At 35.9% G+C, this 20323-nt stretch overlaps 1 protein-coding gene across 1 annotated transcript in view; it reads right to left on the bottom strand.

The window, feature by feature from the left end:
• LOC109098941 (segment polarity protein dishevelled homolog DVL-1-like) overlaps positions 1–19743 on the bottom strand; it is a 30772-nt gene extending 11029 nt beyond the window's left edge. Inside the window, exons 1-4 of the mRNA XM_042734165.1 lie at positions 19005–19743; positions 6185–6254; positions 5628–5749; positions 1014–1126 (exon numbers count right to left, since the gene is read on the bottom strand). Of these exons, the coding sequence (XP_042590099.1) occupies positions 1014–1126; positions 5628–5749; positions 6185–6254; positions 19005–19297 (598 nt within the window). The 5' untranslated portion in view covers positions 19298–19743. The remainder of the gene's footprint in view (positions 1–1013; positions 1127–5627; positions 5750–6184; positions 6255–19004) is intronic.
• Between the last annotated feature and the right edge of the window lie 580 nt (positions 19744–20323).

Here is a 20323-nt window from a genome sequence, read left to right as displayed (position 1 = left end):
TGCTTTGCATTTTGTTGGAAAATCAAAAAGGGGCACAGCACAAAATACAGCCCGGATGTCCAGAATTCGTAGCTTCTGCTAGGCTATTCCCAGAGAAACAGTACATCTTGTATACCTAATATTTGTTTCTCCTTTCTGTCCTATTAATTGTGAACTCAGTGTTTCACTGTCACCACTGACACTGTCTCCAGACTGGCTGCCTAATTAAGCCACACTGATTAATGATCAGCAGGAACTAATGGGCCAACAGAGAGCACCACGCTACCATCACAAACACACAGATAAATTACTTTGAGAGGTCTGGGTGTGTTTGTGTGTGAGAAAGCATTTGTTTTGGTAGGGTGAGGACTATGTTGAATGGACGACAGGAAGGGTGTGTGAGTCTGCCCTGTTGAATGCCTGTTGTTGTAAATGAATGTAACAGTTTTGTCATTGTACGGTCTACAGATGTGTTCATTATTTGTGCAGTTATTTATTGTGCCAACAATCAGTGAAGGGAAAATCAAATACAGAACAAAGTAATAAAGGGAAATAAAGTGCACAATGAGAGTGTCTGTTAAACGTCATTTAAATGGCAGATTGCTTTATTTGCATTGTTCTGTAATATTAATGTGAGAACATATTTTAAAAAAGATGAAGTTGTTTCAGTCTGCCATGGCAAGTAATTAAGGATAAATTAAGACTTTCCCCTGAGATGATAAATGAGCTTAATACAAGCCAATGCACACATAAAAAGACTGCAAAGATGAATACAGCAATATTCAAAAAACAAACATACACAAAAAGATATGACTTTTTGACCCTGCAATGACAAATGTATTTAGCACTCTAATGAGGCAAATATTCTACATAAGAGGGGGGTAAAAAAACACTTGCCATTCTCACGGTAGGATCAAGCCATGATTATATCACTTTTGTTCAAGAATGTTTTTGGTAAAAATAAATGGCATGTGCAGAAGGAATTTGGTCACATATGCTAAAATTACAGTGTTTATTCTCAGAGCTACACTCACATTCATCTCTCCTCCGTCTTGTCCTTTCTCGTTCCCGCTCTCGACGGTGACGGAGAACAGACTCGCTTCCAGTTTCTGTGTCCATCCCATCTCGGCTGTTCACTGCATTAGCACTGCAGCAAGCACACATACAGAAACATGTGCAGCAAAAGCTCTGAGTGACAGGAGACACTGCAATAACTGCATTATCTGATACACACTGCTTATGTGTATGTCACCTATGTGCATGTAAGATATACATATGCAAGTGATGGAATGCAGACTGTTATAGCTTTCGTGAGAAGGGCAGAAAGGGGACAAGAGTGAGAAGGAGAGAGATAGTTTACTCAGTGAATAATGATTATGACACATAGGGGGTGTTTCATCATGAAAGATTGGTTTCTGAATTACACCCCTGGGGCAGGCAACTGTACATCTATATGTGCTTTTGGCAGAAACCCGAGCAAGGTGAGAAATTTATTCCACCTTCACTAAGAAATATTACAAAGCCCTCAACCAACCAGACTTAATACAGTACAGGTGCCCCATGAAGGACATGTATATAGGTCATAACCCCTGAATGTGATAACCGTTGGATTTTTTTGTAAATATAAAGACTGAGTCTTTCCTTTCCAAAGTGGAAGACACAATACTTTTAAATACACAGCAGGCCAAAGAAATTGATGGATCTTTAAGGACAAATTAATAATTAAACCAGAAAAAGCCATTTCAGTTATTGCTACTTTAATACAAACATGGTGATGTAATAAAAATAATTGTAACTAATTTTTAATTAGCACTGAAACAGTGACACTGAAAAATAGACTAATGTTTGCTGAAAATTCTGCTTCGCCATTACAGCAATAAATTATATTAATTAAAATTAATGAATATTGAAATGAAAATAGAAAACAGTTGTTTTAAATACTTCTTTTACTGTATTTCTGGTCAAATAGATGCAGTATTACAACAAAAACTTTTGAACGGTAATGTATTACAGTATATTATTTCTAACCAAAAATGTTAGTTACGCTGCATGAATGAAACAAATGTGCAAGCAGCGAATCAGTCAACCAGTGTAAGAAATTAAGGATATGCCATCATAGTTATGTAATCTGATAAGTTTTTGCTTTGCTGTACATTTTAAAAATCAACCACAAGAGGGCAGAAATATCACAGCAAAAGCATAGTGATGTACTGTACATTCCCATCTGTATGGCTCAAATACAACTTCATAGCCACCAACCATTTTCACCATTGGATATCATTTGGCATTATCACTAATCAAGTTAAGAGCTGCAAAAACATAACTTTATATTCTGCAACAAATATAATTTGTTTTGCTTTCTTTCCTTATAAAAGTAAAACAGGATGCATGAATGTGTGACAAAAAAACTGTTAAAAACTGTTAAGTTAAAGTTACCTTTCCATACACAGTAAAAAACAACAACAACTGATTATATGTAATTTTACTGTAATTACTATTTTTTGCAAATAGAATCTATGAATTACTGTATAAATAATGAAAACAGCAGTTTAACAGGATATTTTGTACAGTGCAAGCATCATACATTATAGCTCCTGTATAATAGTTACTACATCAGTCCTGCCCATGAAACATTTTTACTATTTCTGATATTTTAATGAATTCACAGCATTTTCTCTATTTATAGACATTCATACACTATCATTCAGGTGACCTATTCTATTTATAGTCCTTTTCATCTGCACAGTACTGTTCTCTTGCATTCTGAACCCCTTTTTTCACTTTCAAAATATAGTGTTCTTTTCAGTTCTAGTTAGATGTTAACTGTACTCTGCATAATGACAATAAAGATTAATTTAATCTAGTCTAAAGGTCATTATCTATGAAAATGCAAAAGATGTCTCTCTCTGTCCTCCCCTCTGCACATTAAAATCTTATTATCTATTATTTTTATATTTTGTCATTCCATTGCATAACAGTGAAGCAAATTCATAAAGATCCCTTCTGGGGTGTTCTGCTCTGGGCAGATACACCATTCATTGTTTGCCACAACTCCCTTCAACATTTGTGTCTCATGCTTTCTGGATGACTGAGCCCAGTGGGGGAGCAAGAGCCAAAGGGATCTGCCCTCGTTTTGCTGTTGATATTCCTACATCCACAATATAAACATGTGTGTGTGAGAGAGATTATTATGTAAATCAGGGATTCCCGACCAGGGGTAAAGGTTCCCCGGGGATTACATCAGCAGGATTTAGGGGGTTCTTGAAAAGATTTTCGATTTTGCTTTGAAAACAAAAATTATAAATGAAAAAATGTAGAGCTGTAAATTCATTTAATAACTAATTGTGGTTATTGGGATAGTGTTGTATTGCCACAGTCATTGTATTTTTTTATATATAACTTATATATAATTCTATATAATTTTGTTAAGGCAATACACCAAATGTAAAAAATTTTTCTCCAACAATATATATATATATATATATATATATATATATATATATATATATATATATTATATTACATATACATATATATTTATATACTGTAATTTTTTTACTTAAAATTTAATAAATGAAAAAAATAAATTATTAGATAGAATTATATTAAAATATAGATATTTTTTAAATATATAATTTTTTTCTGATTTATGTCGTAAGAGAATGAGATGTCAAAAAATCTTTGACTCTAAAAATGACTGAAATGAAAGGAGATTTTTGAACCTAGCTTTATCCAGATTTTAGATTTATGTTCTGGAAATGTATGCAAAATGTGTGCACATTTACTTAGATAATGTCTAATTTGCATATTTAAATTAACATTTCATAAAACTTGTGACAGAAAAATGTTTGCAATTCTTAATGTTATCAATCAGCTGGTGAAGTATGGTGATATCTATAAGTTAAATTTTTAAGGGTCAGAGAGCTCTTGGATTGCATCAAAAAATATCTTAATTTGTGTTCTGAAGATGAACAAAGGCCTTGCAGGTTTGTAACAACATGAGGGTGAGTAATTAATGACATAATTTTTATTTTTGGGTGAAAAGAACAGAGGTGTGACCTCGGCATCCTGGCTAAATTCGCCCATTGGCCTCTGACCATCATGGCCTCCTAACAATCCCCATACACTGATTGGCTTCATCACTCTGTCTCCTCTCCAACAATAAGCTGGTATGTGGTGGGCGTTCTGGCACATTATGGCTGCCGTCGCATCATCCAGGTGGATGCTGCATACTGGTGGTGGATGAGGAGATACCCCCTGACAATGTAAAGCGCTTTGAGTGCCTAGAAAAGCACTATATAAATGTAAGGAATTATTAATTATTATTATTAATAACTTTTCCTTTAAGCAAGAAAGCAAAAAGACAAAAAACGGCACACTTCCTTTAAAAATCAACCCTTTTCTGGTTTGATGTTGATGAAGGACTACTTGAGCCTTATAGAGGGGGGCTGTAGGGATACATAAGACAAGTTGTCTTGGGAAACAATGATGTACATGAATGATCAGAGAGTCTGTGGGACTGAAACATTTAGTTCATGTAAAAGAAGCATGGAGGAAGGAGGTGTATAAATGTGTGCAGGTGAAGGAAACACAGATTGTGCAGAATGTGTGAGAGGGAAGGAGTGTATCAATAATGCAAGTGTGCATGTGCATTTAGAGATAATCAGCACATCTGGTGCACACTAGAAATGGATATTTTCAGTGGTTAAGCATAAAACACAATGAGAGCATACAATTAAGTATTAAATAACTAGAACACTAAATGATTACACTTGACCAGGCCCACACAATTTAGTTATATAATACAATTGTATCATACCAATATAAAGAGGTCAAACCATTTCTCACATCACAACATATGTTTAATTGATCCAATTGGAACAAATAGCATTTTGTACCTCTTAACTTTTTAGCAGAAGATCAGGTGAATGAGTTTGATTGAGCATTAAAAGGAGGGAATTCATGTTTATTTATATGTCCTAGCATGTGATTAACTAAAGAACATATGCAAATCAGGTAGTTTTGCACTCAAGCTCCAAAAAAAAAAAAGAAAGTATTTTAAAATGTCATTTATTCCTCTGATGCCAAGGCTGAATTTTCAGCAGCCATTACTCCAGTCTTCAGTGTCACATGATCCTTCGGAAATAATTCTAATATGATGATTTGCTGCTCTAGAAATATTTCTTTTTACTATCTTTTATTGATAATAGAAATCTTTTGTAACATAACATTATAAATATATTTAATGTTGCATATGTTTAATTGAATGCATCCCTGCTAAATAAAATTATCAATATCTTAAATACTAAAAAAAAAAAATTTAGCAGGATGGCAGATGGAAATTTTGTAATGGGCTTTTTTATGCTTTTATTCAGACAGGACAGTAAAGAGAAGACAGGGAAGTATTGGGTGGAGAGAGGAGGGAGCAGGATCGGCAAAAAAAAAAAAAAAAAACACGAGATGGGATTCAAACTCAGGTCACCGTGAGCAAAGTTGTGCTGTATGTCGGCACACTAACCACAGGGCTATCGGCGCCGATGCAGATGGAGATTTTTGTGCTGAAATATGACATGTACAAGCTGTGCATATGTTTAGTGGATTTGTCCTGAAGTGTTGGCTGCACAGGATACATGTGTGTTGATACTCACTGGAATGAGGGGGGTCTAGAGTCTCCGATGCCTCCCGTCCTCTCCAGCGGTGGGGGCAGCTCTGTATGACTGTCAGTGCACACCGACATCCCATCTGTGTGGGAGCTCTCAGCCAATACAAGCTACAAACACACACATAAATGCATGTTTAAAAAATGTAATCATCTAGTTGCTTTTTGTGCACTGTGCAAGTTTTAATGGCTCTTCTTTATCCCTCACTCAGTTTGGATGAACAGGATGTTTGAAATTTTCTACTAAACTCATGACAAAAGAAAGCAACGAACAAAGGTGTCAAAGGCGGTAAATAAAAATGCCATCCAGCAGAATGCAATTTCCTGAATTATGCATTACACTTCAGAGTCTGTCTGACTTCAAAGTGCCTTTCAGGCTTAATTAGTTTAAATGAATCAGTGAACAAAAACTGCTGATGTCCAGTATGATGCAGCGTATGATTTAGGGCATGTGCTGCATCTCTCTTATGACATATGAATGCATGACTGCCTGCCTTTTCCACTCTGATTCAGATGTTATATAAGACAGAGGTTATCGCAGCTCACCCATGACACCACTCTCCCGTTGAAACAAGGCAGTTTGGCATTATCGTCAGAGACTTCCTCTTTGACAACCCTGCAGAGACACAAAGGAAAAAGAGGCATGTATTAACTTTATTAATTAGAATAGCGCTTGAATAAAACTGCTGTTTTGTTTGTGGATGTTGTATATACCACTGCTCAGTCCCACCAGGATTTTGCAGGACCTTTTGTCCTGACTGAATATGAATTTGCTGCTTTTCTCAAAAACTGCTTTTTTGTGTTGTTTTGCAGTGAAAACCCACCAGTAACCATGTACAACATGTGACACTGATTATATACTATATATTTTAAATGTTATAAATTATAAATAAATTATTTCATTATTAACTATTATTAATCATTTAACAATTATATTGTCTTTTGTTTCAATATTAAATTCCATTACATCCCACACTCTTAACACATGAAGATACACAAAGCATTGGATTGCTTGCGCAGTATTGATTAATTTGTTGCTGAAATAAGACAAAAATGCAAGCTGCCACAAATAATACTAAGTTTGCATTAAATTATTTTTGCTAAATCTTGGAGGGACTGATTGCTGATGAAGTGCATGATGTCCAGCGACATGTGCTGACAAATGAGCTCTCATAGGGATTAGATGACATCTTCATTTGCTCTGTGATTGTGTAACTGTGATCCTGTTTGAATGTGTTGCTCAGACTGACTTTGCTAACTGTAAACTATCACAATGGATTTGAATAAAGGGGCATATGGTGAGGATCCCACATGACAGCTTGTCAAGAATGTGTTAACTCAAGTATGCCAACCTTATGCACGCAGACAACAGCAAACCAGCCTGAAAAATAATGTTGTAGTGTGAGATATCTATTGAAATGAACATACATTACATTTATTATATCAATGCTGACATATTATTGCTTATTTTACATGCTGTTGAAACAATCTAGACAGACATTTAAACCATTTGAATTAGGTTTAGTCCCAAAAGTTAACATAGGACTCAAGAAGACTTGAAATACACCTGTGAGCCTTTACCAACTTCAGCATTTGTACCCGACAAAAGGAAGAGTGTCTGTCTGAGAAAAGAGTGCATATATTTAAATGAAAAGTTTCAGTGAGGATTTTAAAGGGGTCATAAACTGAGAAATCTAATTTCCCGTTATCTTTTGGCATATAACAGTTCATTGTAATATAAAACATTCAGTAAGTTTCAGAACGTTCTCGTTAGTTCAAAGAGAGCCTTTATTAAAACCAAGCTGAAAAATTACTATTTTGGATTTTGTTACATTATGACGTCATAATGTGTCGAAAAGCCCACCTCTGCAGAAGATCAACATTTATTTCTATATCGCTGCCTCTTTAGCCCCGCCCATTGAACCATGTGACAATGTGTAGTGTCTACATCGGACATGATAGTTCTTTGCATTGCCTTCCTTGTGATCCTAACACTGTATCTACATCGGACATGAGTGTTGTTGGCTCATGTCATGAATTTCAGCAGTAGTGTGAGCACGTCCAGGGCCCTAGCTAGTGGGGTGAAAGGTGGTAACGATTATAGGGGCCAGCGGCTGTGGGGAGGTCCCCTGGCGACTTCAACCAACTGCCCAAGGCCAGCTTGAAAGATGCTCAGAACAGTTGATGGCACACTGCTACACGTCATCACGAAAGCTTATCATTTGCATGTTTTTAAGCCTTGTCGATTTAAACATTCAAAAGATTTAAAAGCATTCAAACACAAGACACAGAAGAACTCAACTGAGTGCTCGCGCTCCGTGTTCGGTGCACACACAGAGAGCCGTGTCTCAGGCTGCGTGAAAAACAGAATTTTTTTTTTTTTTTTTTTGCGGTGTCTTGCGCTTGAATGAACAAAACACATGTACCAATTTAAACATGCAAGCACAAAAATATGCGAAATACACTTAATTCAGCACCCGTGCGCTGCGTTCTGTGTGCACAGCACACACGCAGAGTGCCATGTCTCACAGTTCTTGTACAGCGAATTGAGTTTTGCCTCTTCTTTCACTTGAGCGGACAAATATATTCAAAATTGTTTCTAAATCCACGCCTTGGCGAGTATCCTCAAAAAACTCTCGGTTATGTTCTAAGTGAATGTAAACAGTTGAGAAAGAAATCGGATGTGTATAATTATGTTGGATCCATGCTTTGCCTCTTAATGTGGCTGCACTTAATTTGCTAGCTGCTGTCAGATCCAATAAAATAAAATTCACCCAAAGAAAATAAAAGAAATAAATTCAATCACTTATACTAAAATTAATCTATATTTAATTTATACACCTTGGCTTAGACTATGCAGACTTATACAATTGATTATTCAGTTTCTGTACCTTAACACTTGATTTGATTCAGTTTTGTTCGATTTATTTGAAAAATCATTGTACAATTTCTGTATTTGGCCGACACCGAAATAAATAACTTAAACATTGTTTAATTCGAAAAACATAAATAACTTAAACATTGTTTAATTTGAATCTATTTTCTATTTATATACACATTTTCAAACAACAGGACACTTACACAAACAAAACCCACACACATTTCTGAATGCTTCTTTACTGCATATAAAATGTGTGCAATTTGAACAAATCACGTCATCGTTCCACACTCAAACGAAAAATCATTGTAATTTGTTTGGTCTTTTCGCTTATTTGGCATTTTTGAAAAAAATGCATCACCAAAAAACTGTTGTAATTGTTGGAGGGTGGTCTGATTTTTTTGCTATTTTCAGGTCAGTAAATTCAATTTAATAACATTTACCCAACACAAATCCTCTAAAAACAATTTCACCACAATTTCATTATCTTTTACATATACTTAATTTCTGCACAAGTGTTTTTTTTATACTGAGCATTGTTACATCTAAAACACAAATTTCACTTGCTATTTTCCGGATCTTTGATATATACTGAGCATTGTTATGTTTTTAACACAAATGGCCCTTGTTGTTTTCAGAGTAGATCACAGCAGCACCCATCTAATATGCTGCTTTCACGTGCTATTGGAATTATCGTAAATACGAGTTTCCTATTTGGAAATTGGACATGAACACCCTCTCTATTTGTATTTGGAACTGGGAGACTCAGAGATAATTTTGATACCCGAGTTTCTGATTTGGGTGAGCCTTAAACTTTAAATAAGGTGAAGGAGACAAACATAGCAGGTGTACTGGAAAGTTTTATTAATTTTTCTCACAACATCTACATTGCTTTCTCCTACCATTACAGTCATGTATATCAACAAACACAAATAAAAATATCACTCATATCACAAAAATTAAACACAGCAAAAGCAGCATTTAAACTTCCTACTTCCCACTTCTGAAGTTGTGATATTCAAGTGCTTTGTTGTCAGAAAGAACAGAAATCATGGTAGACAGCCTATATATTCTTGCCTGTTTCTTGGGGAAAAAATACAATTCAGACAGATTCAGTAAAGAATCATTCATAGCCTAACTATGGTACAATACAAAAGTAAACAAAACAGATTCCATTATTATGGGAATTGTGTGATTCTGGACTACACATGAGCATCTATTTTAACTATGAAGGAGATTACTTGCAAGACTAAACACCAGTTAACAAAAAACTTAACTGTGATTTGTTAAATATTTACTGTGTATATATTATTTTAGGGTCTTCAAAATTAACTACTTTGAAATGACTGCATCATTATCCATTTGCAAAAACAGAATGCTTTATTTTCTGTTTCTAATAACAAGCATTATAGTAGACTAATAAATATTTAGCAATTTTTCAGTTTCTCTTTATCTCTAAGTCTGAAAACAGAGAAATTCCAGTCTCTCCTCACAAGGTCTTGGCTCCCACTTCCCGTTTGCTACAGTGAGGGCTCCACAGCGAAGAGCGACTGGACACTGTAGGTTTGCACCAGTCACCCAGTTCACATACTGTGTATTATCCCCAGACACCCAGACCCAACTACCCACCAGAAAGTTCAGCCCAATCCACACATAATTACTCTGGACGTCTTTAACTTTATTCTCAGCCACTTGCTGCTCTATAGCTGTTGACAGACTGGTCAAGTCCACATATCTGTCTCTACAGTGTTTCAAGGCCTCTATCCATGATTTGGGTTCTGACACCAGGATCATAGAGCGCACTGTGGCCATACAAAAGAAGGGGAATGCATCAATACATGACTCATCAAACATCTCACCATCCTTTAAAGCTCCACACGCTTGTCTGTTTGGTGAAATGGTTCTGTTCTTGAAATCTACATTATCAGGTTGCATGCTATTCCAATACTGAATCTTTAATCGGCTATTAACCCAAAACCAAGGGTTATTATACAACCCCATCCAAAAGTAAAGATTATCTGCAAACATGTGTATTCCATGGATATAAACCACTAACGCAGTCAATTCTGATTCCGTTTTCACCATCACTAGGTTCATGTTCAACAGCTTGCAGTGAGACTGAGCTTCTTTCCAGGCTTTATTTTCATTGACCAGAGAGAATTCCAGAATGTTGTTAACTTTTCTGAAGCAGATAAATGGGTGTTCCTCAGAGCAAACACGGTCATGCCAGAATCCGCTCCAATCAATCACTGAACAAAACAAACGGCTATACCACTTGGAGAATGTGACAGGCTTGTTGACTCCAACAAATCTCCATGTCTCTTTCAAAGAAGTATTTTGTTGAACTGTAGATAGACCAATCCAGGCGAAACCAGTATCTATCAGAACACAGATAATGTTGTTCTCCGCTTCATTAGATATAATCGCAAGACCAGCGTGATACGTTTCACACTGTTGTTTTGCCTCCTGCCAAGTTTTGTTTTCTCTGACTAAGACCCAGTCTCCAGATACCTTCTTGCACACAAAGAATAGCTTATTGTCACATGTCGTGGTATACCAATATCCAGCCCTGTTCAATGAGGCACACTTTCCAAACCAGTTGAAATAATTGGATATGGTCTCATCCACCCAGTACCAAGTGGCATAAAATCTAAACAGTCCCACCCAAGAGAGCTGGTTGGCAGAACTGCTGCGTATCTTTAGATTATTCTCATCTGTAGCTACAAAGGGTTGTCCAAATTTATTTAGACAATATTCCTTTGCATCATACCATGACAATGTCTTCTCCACATGGATGATTTCATTCACTAATCCTGGTACAGGTCCATCGGCAGAGGTATGAAGAACCAGAAGCAGGAAACTAAGAAGCCCAAACGTCTCCATGGTGAGACAGACAACAACTGTTTCAAGAACATGTCATGTTAAACTAGTCTTGAGATTTATTTGCATGATGTCAGCGATTTTGAATAGAAAGCTCTGGGAGTCATTCCACGAAATCGGTGCCTTTTCATCCCAAGAAATAAATCAAACATAGAACTAATACATAAATTTGTTATTTAAAAATATTAAAATTCTACGTATTCGTTCATTGAATTAAAGTCAATTAAACATTATTATTTTTTTAAAATTTAAATTACATTTATGCTGATAATGGTAAGGTTTTTGGCCTGTTCCTCACTATGATTTTTCTTTTCCAGCAGGAGTTTTAATTTTCAAATTTAAGGAAAATGATACAAAAATCACATGTGCATATTGTTCTATTGTTCTTTTGTGACCTTGACTATTAGCTAGCAAATAGCAAATTAGTTTGAAATTATCAAACCCGTTACTGTCAGCCTGTTACTTTTCAGAGTAATGGGTTTTGACGTGGATAACAAGGATGACATAAATTAGGTGTCACCCTATTTTTAAAGATGGTCTGTGTAAAATGCAAACATTTTAAAGATCACCCTGGGTGTATTATTGAGCTAATGCCTATATCATCTAGTGTGGTTGGCATATGAGCATCAATAAATCTCAATAAAACTAATAACTCATTGTCAAAAATGCATCACAGGAAGACCAAAATGTGATCATCTTCCTTGCCTAATAATTGAACCAGATCAGTATATGGGACACACTCATACAGACAAACAGATGGACGCATTATCTAATTACAATACTTAAGGATAAATTATGCCTTCCAGAGCTTTGTAGATTTATAAAATGTAGGTAAAATAAATGTATTGCACCAGATAAATAGCCCTGTTTATTGACTCAAAAATTGGTTTTCAACATCTAAAAATGGGTATTATTCAACAATTTGCACATGAAGCCAAACTGAGATCACTATATCTCTGGGATTTAACCATATAGAAGAAGACACCAAAAGAAAAGTAATTTAAGAACCAGAATCTAAAAGGACACTGAAGTATCTTTAATAATACAGGCACATAAATTTGCAAAAAGTGACAAATGCTTTACCTATTTTTTAAATGTCACTATAGGAAAATAAATGCAACAAGGATTGAAAAGTAAACAGGTTTTACTAACAGACCTATATACCTCTGTGTGAAAATCTCATTTTGACCCCATCCTATAAAATACTGGATTACTCAGCAAATATTCATGGCATTTAGAGCTTTGGCTTTCTTCTTCAGTTATCTATTTCTTTCAAACTATGGTAGAATTGACATGGACAAGTTGACAAGTTTCATTTATTTCCCCAGAATTCCATGTTGCAAGCAACACTGTATGCAACCTTTTTCTAAAAGCTAACACTTTGGTTACAAAGTTAAAAAAGGTACCGCACAATGGAAATAAGTCAATTCTGAACCTTTACCAACTCATGCATGTGTATTTAAATAAAAAGGATCAGTGAGGATGTTGGTATCTGTGCAGCTAATCTGTACTTTGCAATTGAAATTCACCTCGTCTCATGAGAAACCAAAGCCTTGTGATAAATAATAATTCAAATACAGAGACAGAGGGGAATTTAATGTTTAGAAGCTCATGTTTGAATTTCATTTTTATGACATCGGTCTCTCTTCACTCCAATCAATCACCATGCAGACAAACTGGAGAATGTGACAGGTTCGTTGTTCACCCATCTCCAGTTATCATTCAAAGGAGCTCTACATAAACCAGTGCAGGCCAAACTGTAATTTAGCACAGCATGGATATGGGTTTTATCTGCTTCACTATGTATAGTCACCAGACCAGTGTGATCCATTTCACACTTTTGTTTTGCCTCTTGCCAAGTTTTATTTTCTTTTATTAAGACCCAATTTCCAGAAACTTTCTTACACACAAAGAATAGTTCATTGTCACATGTTGTGGTATACCAATGTCCTAGCTGATTTATTAAAGCATATTCCCCATACAAGTTGAGATATCTGGTTTTGGTCTCATCCACCCACTTCCATGATGAAAACATGCTTATAAGTGCAGCCCAAGAGAGCTGGTTGGCAGAACTGCTGAGATTATTCACTTCAATTTCATCTGAGACTACATAGCCCGAACACCTCTGTTACAAGAACTGATATAATGTCAAACTAGTCTTGAGATTAATTTGCATGGCAACATAGTGAGTGCTTGAATAAAAAGTTTGCATATTAGAATGATTTCACTAAAGGATCAAGTGACACTAAAGACTGAAATAATGGCTGCTAAAAATTTAGCTTTGCGTCACAGCAATACATTACATTTTCAAATATATTAAAAAAGAAAGTTGTTATTTTAAATAGTAAAAATATATTTCACAATATTACTGTTTTACTGTATTTCTGATCAAATAAATACAGCCTTGGTGAGCCTAAGAGACTTCTTTCAAAAACATCTTTTTAACCCCAAACAATTAATTGTATGCCAGTTAATTATGTTTTTCATTACTGTGAGAACCCTGAAAAGAGTACAGAAACAAGAACCATGTTTCAGTACTATACAAACAAAAACTACATTTTTAGACCAACACCATCAGCTATGAAAGTGTGGACCCATTATCCATTAACAGCTACTGAATAGTTTACTTCCTGTTTTCATTAGCAACTGTTAGGCTGATGATACACAGGGCAACTTTTTGAGCAATTTTGCCAGACATCTTTTTTCGAGCAATGTGTTTTGGGCACTTACAAACTGAGAATGGGTAACAAATTTTAATTGGGATACTTTAGATCGGTTGTGGGCCCTCTGTCTCACTTGGTTGCCCATTGACGGCAACATTAACCAAAGTTGCAAAGCAACATAGCTCAAAAAGTTGTCCCGTGTATCATCAGCCTTAGTAGTGATCAAAACCTCCACAGCTCCAGAACACTTGGGTTCTGACACCAGGATCATAGAGCATACTGTGGCCATACAAAAGAAGGGGAATGCATCATTACATGACTTATCAAACATCTCACCATCCTTTAAAGCTCCACACCCTTGTCTGACTGGTGATAAGGCTTTATTTTTTAAATCTAGATTATCAGGTTGCATTCCAGTTTTGGATCTTTATTACATTATCAAACCAAGTCCAAAGGTTATTATACAACCCCATCCAAAAGTAAAGATTATCCACAAAAGAGCGGTGTATGCCAAGGATACAAACCACTAACACAGTCAATTCTGCTTCCGTTTTCACCATCACTAGGTTCATGTTCAGCAGCTTGCAGTAAGACTGAGCTTTTTTCCAGATTTTATTTTCATTGACCAGGGAGAATTCAAGGATGTTTTCTAATGCAGATAAATGAATGTTCCTCAAAACAAACACGGTCATGCCAGAATCCTCTCCAATCAATCACTGAACAAAACAAACGATTGTAGCACGGATATAGTAGCTGTCCACAGAATTACGTATAATAGCAAAACCAGTGTGATGTGTTTCACACTGTTGTTTTGCCAAGTTTTGTTTTCTCTGACTAAGATCCAATCTCCAGAAACATTCTTACACACAAAAAACAGTTTATCGTCACATGTCTGGGCATACCAATATCCAAGCTTGCTCATTGAGGCACAGTCTCCATACCAGTTGAAATAAGTGGACATGGTCACATCCATCCAGTACCATGTTGTAAATAAGCTATAAAGTCCCACCCAAGAGAGCTGGTTGGCAGAACTGATGAAATTCTTCACATCTTTCTTATCTGAGGCATAATAGGGTTCTCCAGAATTACTCAGGCAATAGTGCCTTGCTGAATACCATGACATATTCTCGTCCACATGGATGATTTGCTTCATTAATCCTGGTACGGGTCCATTGGCAGAAGTATGGAGCACCAGCAGCAGAAACCTAAGAAGCCCAAACGTCTCCATGATGAGACAGACGGCAACTGTTACAAGAACTGATATAATGTTAAACTAGTCTTTAAGGGTTACTCCACCCCAAAATGAAAATTTTGTCATTAATCACTTATCCCCATGTCGTTCCAAACCCGTAAAAGCTTTGTTCGTCTTCGGAACACAATTTAAGATATTTTAGATGAAAACCTGGAGACTTTTGACTGTCCCCTTACTGCCAAGTAAAATACACTGTAAAGGTCCAGTAAAGGAAGAAAGACATCATCAGAATAGTCCATCTGCCATCAGTGGTTCAACTGTAATGTTATGAAGTGATGAGAATACTTTTTGTATGTGAAGAAAACAAAAATAACGACTTTATTCAACAATTCGTCTCCTCTGTATCCTTGTGGTGCGGCAGACACAGAAGAGCGTACACTGCCTGCGTTCAGCGGATATTCTCCAAAATGGTGCTACGGTGATGTGGAGAGACACAGAGAATTGTTGAATAAAGTCGTTATTTTTGTTTTCTTTGCATACGAAAAATATTCTCGTCTCGTCATAACTTTATGGTTGAACCACTGATGGCAGATGGACTATTCTGATGATTTCACACTTTTCTGGACCTTGACAGTGTAATTTACTTGGCAGTCTATGGGACAGTCACAAGCCTCCCAGTTTTCATCCAAAATATCCTCAGTTGTGTTCCAAAGACGAACAAAGCTTTTACTGGGTTGAAACGACATGGGGGTAAGTGATTAATGACAAAATTTTCATTTTGGGGTGGAGTAACCCTTTAAGATTTATTTGCATGATGTCATAGTGAGCATTTGAATAGAAAACTTTGAGCTACACTGTAAAGATATAACAACCTTTTCACAAAGAAAATCATATTAAAATGAGGGAAACATTCAGTGTTATAGTTACCAAATTTCATAAGGTTTAAAAAAAACAGAACAACAATAACAAATCATGCTGTTTTACATCAAACTCTACTATGTGTAGAGTTCACTGTCACTATGATTTGTCCTGTGACAACTGACCCATCTTTGTGTAAAAATACAGAGATGAATATGTACATTTTGGCTCCAAATCTCAGGTGAAAATGGTTATTTTGACTACAAAATATAGATATTAATCCATACAACATTTCATCTTTTTTCTTCATTTATGTATTTCTTCTTACTGATTAGCTGGGATCTTCCATTTGAGTTGACACAGAGGTTTTATTTCTCCAGAACGTGTGTCAACGTGTGATTTAGTTGACACCCTAACATAAACTAACACTCAACAAAAGCATATATTTCACAAAGATGAAAAAAAGGATCTGTGTAACAGGAATAACTGACCTGTGACCCCTTGCTAACTCATGTACCTGACAGAAGGAAGAGTGTTTACCTGAAAAAAGAAATCATGCATTTGAATAAATGCAAATGTACATGTATTTAAATTAAAATGTTCAGTGAGAATGTTGGTGTCTGTTCATCTAATCTGTACTTTGCAATGGAAATTCTTATTTCATGAGAAGGCAAAGTTTTGTGATAAACAAATTAGAGTATATGAAATTTGTGAGACAGTACAAAGTAAATTTAATGTCAAAGTAACAGCAGGAAGCTAAGAAGCTTAAACTTAAATTAGAGGTTAAATAGTCTTGAAATTAATTTTAATGACACCATAGTGATTGTTTAAAATGAAAGTTTAATCTATGTTGATGAAACAAATGTGGGAGTCAATCAGAAACATTAAAGGGATAGTTCACACAAAAATGAAATTCAGAATTCACAAAAAGTAGTGAGTAGTATTTACAGGCTCAATGAGCAAAATTTATCTCTACAATGATATTATTTAAATTAGATGTCTAAGATGTTTGCATAAGAGTTCTATTATTAAATGCAATCAAATGGAACACATTTATGAAATTTCACTTAAAAAAAAACAACAACTTCATATCTGAGATATTTGTACAGTGAACCACTGCCATGATAATACAAGATAAATATTTTGCCAATTTGTAATAAAAGCAATCATTATGGCAAAAAGAAAACAATAATTAACCCCGCATTTGATGCCAGCTGCAAAAAAAGTCATAATGAGTAATAATCAACCACTTACAAAACAGTTTGTAAGCTAATGACCTTAGAAAGGATCTAATGGTGCATTCTGGTATGAACAGCCTGAGGCAACAGTCTTTGCAAAGAATCCTTATCAGGATCTAAATATAATGGTCTGAAGTTGCTTAAATCAAAGAAAATATTCAAAATCACTGTTTTGTGACTATCCTACACAGAAATAAGTATAAAATATGAGCTGACATTTGCATAGCAGACATAAAAGCAACACATTTACTTATTGCTTTTCATATAAGAATATTCTGATATATTTTATCTGTGTGTACATATATCCTATGCTGTACATTAAAAACAAGCATCTGTTACAATATACTCACATCACAAGATGGGTACACTATGGTCATAAACTGATGGACATACTCAGGTAGACTGTGACATTTAAACAATGCTCAATTTGTACTTAGGGGCCCAAAGTGTGCCAAGAAAATATGCCCCACACTATAACACCAGCACCAGCAGCCTGAACTGTTGATGCATGGCTGGATAGATCCATGCTTTCAAGCTGTTTCTGCCAAATTCTGACCCTACCATCCAAATGCTGCAGCTGAAATCGGACTCATCAGAGCAGGCAACAAAGTCGCAGGAGTGGCACCCAGTGTTGTCTTCTTTTTCTGTAGCCCATCTTCTTCCAGGAGATTGAACGTTCAGAGATGTTCTTCTGCATAGCTTGGTTGTAACGTATGGTTATTTGTGTTACTCTCGCCTTTCTATCACCTGGAACGTTTCTGACCATTCTCCTCTAAAATCAACAAGGCATTTACAGAAACCTACAGAAATGCTGCTTACTGGATATTTTCCTTTTTTCATTCTGTAAACGGTTGTGTGAGAAAATCCCAGTAGATCAGCAGTTTCTGAAATACTCAGATCAGCTTGTCTTGCTCCATGTTTAAAGTCACCTGACCTAATATATGATTATATTAGAGAATAATCACAATCACATCAGACTGCTCTGACAAGACTAGAGTGGACTCATAGAAATACTTCACCTTAGCTTTTTCATGCCACCAAAGTAAAATCCATCCGAATTATCTCATCAAATTATAAGCATAACATCACAAATGTCCACGCTGACACATATAGAGCTTAGGTGGTTTAAGATGGTTTCAACAAGAAAAAAAACACTAAAGCTGACTAGACTGTCCAAGCCCGGAGACCAGCAAACCATCTTAGACTGGTTTAGGATGTTTTTTTTTTGTTTTGTTTTTGTTTTCAGCAAGGTTGTAAAGCAAGATGATTTCACAAGATGAAAGAAAATCATGAATCAGTCAAAACTAATGTCATTTTAGTCTGTTACTGACAAGTGTCTGTCATTGCTGGTTCTGTTCATTCCTCTTGCTAAAGGTCAAACTTCGGTTACCATGCAAACAAACCAGTTCAAATGCAAATCAAAGGAGCAAAAAGATGAATAGTGTATTGTGCTATGGTATACAGAACTACTAAAGGAGCATACTGTATACTGATGCTGATCCCACAAAGGAGGAGATATACAGTCATCATCACCGATGACAGGCAGGTGCCAATGATGACAAATCATCGCTGCCATGATGACAGATCATTCGCAGCCTGGACTCAATACAATGAATGAATGAATGAATACAGTGACGATTCCCATCATTTGACTTACCCAAAATCTTGATCCATAGATTTAAAGAAAAATTTGTAGCTGTTGACCGGTCGGTTGCTGAGCACATTTTTGAAATCTGCCAAAGTTACCTTCTCTGGAGGTACTGACAGTTTCACCAAATAAGGAGTTTCCTCCTCGTCTATATGGTAAATGATTTTAGTCTCCGCCATGAGAATATGGTGAGAACAATTGCCGGAGGACAGCGCGTGTTCCTGATGCTGTCTATACAGACGCGCAGCGACAATAAATAAAATGTCTAAAATAATGGATGCTAAATGAATAGAATCACGCATTTGGCGCGACTGAAGATATGACTTAAGCGACTTTGTAACGCTAAGGCTAAGAACACAGCCATTATGCAGGCCTGATAGATGTCTATTGCAGTCCACTATGCGGAGGATACGCTGCCTGTGTTACCGAAACAGGAAGGAAAGGTTCACATCCTTGAGAGAATCAGCCTGGAATATCCGAGCTGTTCTTCTGCGCAGTGCCGCCATCGTGTGGGAGACAGAAGCCATGCACTCTTCTTAGTCTGGATTCGAGTTGGCTCTTGGCTGTTTATTAGTACTTACGAAGCACATTAATGCCTTCTACATCCTTTAACTCTACCCCACAACCAAACTAACTACTACAACAACTACCTTACTTCCTATCAATAAACAGAAGCAAGTTAGGAGTTTACTAGTTTACTAATAGTGAAAATGTGACCCTGGACCACAAAACCAGTCATAAGGATGCTTTTTGGAAATTGAGATGTGCACATCATCTGAAACCTGAATAAGCTTTCCAGTAAAATAAGCTTTACATTGATGTAGGCTATTGTTTGTTAGGATAGGACAATATCTGGTCAAGATACAGCTATTTGAAAATCTGGAATCTGATGGTGCAAAAAAAAAAAAAAAAAAAAAAAACTAAATATTGAAAAAATCTCCTAAAGTTGTCCAAATGAAGTTCTTAGCAATGCATATTACTAATCAACAATTAAGTTTTGATATATTTATGGTAGGAAATTTACAAAGTATCTTCAAGAAACATGATCTTTACTTAATATCCTAATGATTTTTGGCATAATTTTTTTTTTTTTTTTTTTTATAATTTTGATCCATACAATGTATCCCTGTGCTACTTACGACTAGTTTTGTGGTCCAGTGTCACATATGTATTCCCAACAATTAATTTACCAAAGATAAAGCTTGTATAATAATCTAAAAACAATGTAACGTAAAAACCCTGGTTTCCAGTATCAAAACTGAGGTGTACTGAGGTGTTTGATTTTGTTTGAGCATAATAAATCTTCTGCATTACTGGCACATCAGCCT

The sequence above is a fragment of the Cyprinus carpio genome, chromosome B11 (genome assembly GCF_018340385.1).
Source record: "Cyprinus carpio isolate SPL01 chromosome B11, ASM1834038v1, whole genome shotgun sequence".
Taxonomy (NCBI): Eukaryota; Metazoa; Chordata; class Actinopteri; order Cypriniformes; family Cyprinidae; genus Cyprinus; species Cyprinus carpio.
Note: the sequence above shows the minus strand (reverse complement) of the source record. Positions and strands in the feature narration are given on the sequence as shown.